Here is a 6,000-nt window from a genome sequence, read left to right as displayed (position 1 = left end):
TTTCTTGGAAGGTTCAAACTTATTGACAGTCACAACAGTTGCGACTATAAACAAATTTATGATTATAATAGGGTGTTATACTATATTCTGCTCTCTTGCGACCCCTACCCTAATCAAAAGACTAAAGGTTCCTGCTGAAGATATGTTGCCTTTTGAAGCGCCAGTCGCATAGGGCGACCAAACCAAGCCAAGTCAGAAACATGTTAAACTTTTTGGACGACTCAAGTATGTACCTGAAGGAACGTAATAGTCACGTACAACCTAATATAAGCAATAATGATCCATCTATAGCAATTTATGAGTACTTACTGATAATATTTGTTATTTTTTAAATATATAGCACTGATAATACACTCTTCTTGACACAAAATTAAGTCAAAAGATACAATACTTAAGCTAAAACAAGAATACGTAGCTAGGAAGGAAATATGTTTACAATATTATACACATATAAGTAATAGTAGTACTTAGATTAGCTTGGTGGACTTTCTTCTCAAATCTCAATTTGGGAGTCCATATATTGTCCAATACTGCATGCCCAAAAGAATTACAAGAAACTAATTAGAAACTTAACCCGGATGCTGAATAACAATTAAATGGAAACTTACATAAATCTTACTAGTTTAGGAGCTAATTATTTAGATACACTCTAGTTTGCAATATTACGTATTTTACCAGATTTTGGTGCCTCCAGATACATTCAGATACATGTATATCATATACATGAGGTCAAAATTATGTGTAATTTGTTCTAGATATGTTGTATCATAGTGGATTCACATGTATCAGGCAGGGATACATAACAAATCTTGTTCGTCCCCGTCGCCTCTCTCGCATCTTGCTTGCCACTTTCCCAAGTATATGGTATCCCAAATACATGCAAATCATACCAGATACATACAAATACATGTATCTAGTGTGTATCTAGCATGATTCACATGTATCTAGGATACATACTAATCTCACTTGCCTCCCTCCCCAATCTCGCTCGCCTCTCTCCCTATTTTTGTGTATCTGATAGCAAAAATACATGTACCTAACTATATTTTCATCAATATATAGTAGGAAACTCTTAATTAGTAGTTAGATACATAGTATTTTGAAAGTATATGTAATAATAGTATATATGGTAGTAAAGTATGTCTAATTATTTAATTTTTCCTAATTAAATTGTCTGAAAGATCATCAACTTCTTTTCGAGAAATTCACAATTTCTTCAAAATCGATGCCCACTAAGCTAAAATTATTATTTTTTACGATAAAAATATTCTTACCAAAAAATGAAAAGGAGAAGAAAAAGGAGAAAAAAAAAAGAATCAAAATAAAGTAGAAATTAATGAATTTAAGTTATATATCAGTTTAAAAATGACCCTTAGAAATTTCTTACACTAATTTGAACTCGATAATAATTGAGAATAAATTTCTTACCCATCACAATCCACTTGTGGACCAATAGGGACTCTCTTGATCTTACAAACTTTGAAAAGTTTTCTTCCCTTTTTAACATCAATTATAGAAGAATTCCCACTTTTCTGAAGACACTTGCATAAATCTTTAATATCATCAATTGTACTATTTTTCACAAGACTAGCCAAAATTTGAGAACCTTGACAACACTCTGCTGTAATATTTTGCCTACAACCCAATAAAAATGGTTGGCATGGTGATAATAAATCTTGGGCTTGATAGCAAATAAGTGATTTCAAAGGGATAATATTTTGCATAGTCACAAATCCTACAAATCCTAGAACAATTAGTGAACATAACATTGCTTCTTTCATCTTCAAATGTATGTTGATATAATTATAATTAAGTATAATGAAATGCTTTGTTGGTTATTGGATATATAGATGGTGCTCAAGTTTTTTTTTTTTTGTGTGTGTGTGTGTTGGGGTGGAGGGTGGGGTAAAATAATGTATGGGCTCTTCCATTAATGTCAATTGGATCAAGTTGTGTTCAACATTTTTGGTGATCATGATTACCATTTTTTGGCTTGGTGGGATTTTTTATTTTGAGTTGAAAACATGTACATATTTGACAACTCTAGTTTAGTTGAGGATTCAATTTTTATGCGCCATTAGTATATTTTAATTAATATGTTATAGCAAGTTATCTGTCTTTTGAGTTATTTATTTCGCTTATTTTGGGCAGTTTTTTGAAGTTATTTTTGGAGGACTTAATAGTGTAAACTTCTTTGGTTCTTTTTCTTGCTTGGTATGTTTCACATAATTCCATTGAGAGCACAAAGACTTGTTTTTTTCTTTAAAAACAAAAAACCATCTACTTAAAATTCACGTGATCAGTAAGTTGAGTTAAAGGCTCATCCTTCTTTTGGTATGCTATGAGCAATTTAAAGAAATAAGCAAGCTAAACTTTATGCTAATAACGAAATTATATGACTAGCTTATCGAATTTGAATTATCTGATTTGATTCACTCCAATAAATAGAAGATGATTAATTTAAGAATTTTTTTTTGTCAACAGATGCTCTTATTATTTCATTCGAGCTTGAAAACTAACTTTGCAGCGTCTATATAAAAAAAATGGTATTGTATATGTCATTAGGTCTATTCTTTGTAGGGGTTATATATACCTATAAAAATGTTCATTGACAATCTGAGAGTTCTTAGATCTCAACTAGACAAAATTGTTCACTAAAAAATAAATGTCGAACAAACTATAACTAACTTATCCAATGAAAGCACTTGTGAAAGAATATAGTGTAAGCGGTGGTAATGGATTATTGGGGACAAATAATTAGAATTCAAGGGATTTAGCAAAGGGATATGATAGTATCATTTTGTTAAATATTTATATTTATATTTATAATCATAATAAGCAAAAGATCTAGGATATTATGTTGTTAAATATTCATACAACACATAATCTACATAATGGGTCGTTTTTGGGTAATATTATTTGTGTCATGGAGGTTTTTTATTTTAAAATAAAATATTTTTAATGAAATAGTTGTGAAGTTAATAATTAACTGGATAATATATATGGTATGAAATAAAATGAAAGTTGAGTGACTTTATAGTTAGAAAAAGAAGTTCGATAATTTTTACTGCAAATTATTATACTACAAGTTGAGGGATCTCTAAAATTAGTCCTTTGTTTTATGGATGGTGATTGATTTTTACTTTATTTAACAAAATAATCACTCAAATTTACATTAGTATCAATAAAGTCACTAAACTATTTTTTAAAAATAAAATATCACTTTAACGTCATACTAATGTAAATTTTTGGTGTATATATAAGTAATTACATGAATGGGTGATGTGGTGTGGGTATGCCTTATGTTTATATTTCAGCAATATATATATACACATTATCTCATGTGAAGCTTTTGATCCTCTTCCTTTATTGGTATATATAAGTTTGACAGAACTTAATAATTTTGATTGAAATTTTATGTTTGTGTTAAGAAATTTACTAAATATGTATAAATAAGTTGTCCAATATTCACTAAGTTGCCTTTTTAATGATCCAAAAATCATAAGTTTAAAATTTTAGATTCACCGGATCATTTGGTGGAACTTCTAATTAATTATATTCACATCCTTGACATCATTATCAAGTCCCATAATGCTAATATTTCTTTATAGAATTATTTACAACTGTGGACATTTTCTTTAGTTTCAACGAGGTATCGAATCAAGTGAGAGCACTAAAGATTTGTGGAATATTATTGCAAGTAGTGGATCATTGAATTATGGGAGAATTATTTAAGTTTTTATTTTAGAAAAATAAATTAGGGATTTGGCAAATGGATATGATCATTTTGTTGAATATTAACAGTACAAATCATTATTTAGTTTGACACCCAATAACTTCCCATCCACAGAAACTACAAAGTATTCAATTGGTTTAGGTCACTAAATTTCAAACCATTATGTTATGAATATCCAATAAGGCAAATACAATTTATAATTTGCAGTCAACCTACTATTTTTTGTTAATAGGGAAAAAAGTTCCAATATATTACTGAACATTGAAAAATAGTCTATGTATATCATCGGTTAATAATTAAGGTAAAATATGTCCCATCATTATAAAATTAGTCCAAATTTCAAATTTGTTGTTGAACTTTGCGAAATAGTTTAATTTAAGCCTTTTTTTGTATATATGAAAAATTCACGTGTTGGAAAACTTCAACCATTAATAAATAAGGGCATATTTGGACCAATTGTAAAATAATAAAAACATAGTACGTCAATTATTGACGGATGATATACTTGACCCAATTTCCAAAATTTGATGGCATATATAGAAACTTTTTCGCGCATTATATTAATATTTCAAAGTGACCCAAATCAAACTTAAAACAGATAATATAACATATTTCACGTATTACTTTTCTCTAATATATGGTATCAAAACGACATCTAAGTTTGTTAAGTTGCATTAGTATTATAGTGCAACAATTGATTTGTAGAAATATTCATATGTTTGCATTGACACACATCGGTTTGACCACTTTGTTCCAAATTTTAATGCAATTGAAGTTGCGATAAACACTTGTAAGTTGTATATGAAGTTTGACCTCTCCGGGCTAAAATTAGGTTACTTTAGAAATGGCTAGGTTTTAAATAAAAGTAGTAAAACTGTAAAAGTGGCCCCTAGTGCAAATTGTACACACTTCCCTTCTAGATTACTCTTTTTCAGTTTCATTCGTAGAGACCCAACGTGAGAAAAAACAGCAAGACCCACACATCCCTATAAAGCATCGTCTTTTCAAATTCACCGCCCGGTTACTCTCATTTCTCTCAATTTCTCAATAACATGAAACACAGGTCCTGCAATTTCAATACCCTATGATCAGAGAATGATCACATACTAGAGAAGAGGATGGATTTATGTGAATTTCTCGGGTTTGTGTTAGGGTTTGTTCTTTGCGTGAGTACATGTACTTACGGAGAATCATCGAAATGTTTGACGGTATATAAAGAAGGTGGTGCACCTGCCGTGTTTAAATCTCCGAAATGCCCTCGCTGGAAGCTGCCAGAATATGGTTCGGAACAATGGTCGAAATTGCCGAATGCTAGGTGCCAAACTGCCTTGCATCAAGGTCGCCGCAAGTCTCAAGAAGATCGAATTCTCTGTGCTCTCGATATTCACATCCCTTTCCCCAGTAAATTATCTGTTTCTACTTTTACTTTTGATAGATTTTTTATTTACTAATATGCATATTACTTTATCTGTGAACCTATTATATGAATTTTTATTTTTTGGTAATTTAGCAAGCTCCAACATTTTTATTGTTTAATCAATCCAATTTTTAGTTTAATGGTGTAAAAACTCATATTTTAAAATGTTCTTACTTATTTCTGTCTTAGATTGTATCAATTGTTCCACTTGAGTATTTAAAGCAAAATTATGAATGACAGAAAAATTGGTGAAATAAAGAAAAAGGTATTAGGGAAAGTTTGTGTTAATATCAAGAAAACAAAGCCTCTTTTGTGTGTTTATCAAAAATTGTGGGTTGGTTGCAGCTTGGCGGAGAAAAAATAGCATTTCTTTGTTATTAGATCTTTACTAGATTAAATATTAGGGGTAAACAAAATGGGGTTCTCAAAAGTGAGCGTGTAGTTGAGTGCAAATTCTGATTCTAATCCCTGACCAGTGACTTCTCCTCATAGGTTTTTCTTTTTTCTTTTGATTTGGTTGTCTGAATTTGGCACTGCGCTGTTATTTATAGAATAGTAGTAGAAGATGTAACTTACTTAGTGTTCCTTCCACCTCAAATTGTATGTCCCTCATTTGTGCAATCACATTGTCCATTTTCTTATGAGAAGATATTTTCACTCATAATACTCTTTAAAAGATACATAAGACCTACTTTTATGTTTTGTAATACAACCTTTATCTACTCTACTTTAAGAAAACTAAAGCACTTGCATGTGCTTTAATAAAAAACAAACTAAAGCGCTTACAACCATAAGTTCTCCTAACAATGTGAAGTTTCATTACTTGGTATTAAGTCAAATTAAGACA

General features: G+C 30.2%; 1 protein-coding gene and 1 long non-coding RNA gene across 2 annotated transcripts in view; one reads left to right on the top strand and one right to left on the bottom strand.

Moving 5' to 3' along the window:
• Positions 1-305: 305 nt before the first annotated feature.
• LOC102600817 (uncharacterized) lies at positions 306-1,882 on the bottom strand. Its single transcript, XR_367458.2, has 2 exons — positions 1,429-1,882; positions 306-530 (listed from the first exon to the last, which is right to left on the bottom strand). It is a non-coding gene; the product is annotated as an uncharacterized lncRNA (long non-coding RNA).
• Positions 1,883-4,677: 2,795 nt separating this feature from the next.
• Positions 4,678-6,000, top strand: part of LOC102600492 (uncharacterized) — a 39,810-nt gene continuing 38,487 nt past the window's right edge. The window contains exon 1 of the mRNA XM_006349657.2: positions 4,678-5,137. Coding sequence (XP_006349719.1) covers positions 4,855-5,137 — 283 coding nt within the window. The 5' untranslated portion in view covers positions 4,678-4,854. The remainder of the gene's footprint in view (positions 5,138-6,000) is intronic.

Source organism: Solanum tuberosum, unplaced genomic scaffold, assembly GCF_000226075.1.
Source record: "Solanum tuberosum cultivar DM 1-3 516 R44 unplaced genomic scaffold, SolTub_3.0 scf00110, whole genome shotgun sequence".
NCBI classification, from domain to species: domain Eukaryota; kingdom Viridiplantae; phylum Streptophyta; class Magnoliopsida; order Solanales; family Solanaceae; genus Solanum; species Solanum tuberosum.
This window is presented reverse-complemented; position numbering and strand designations above follow the sequence as displayed.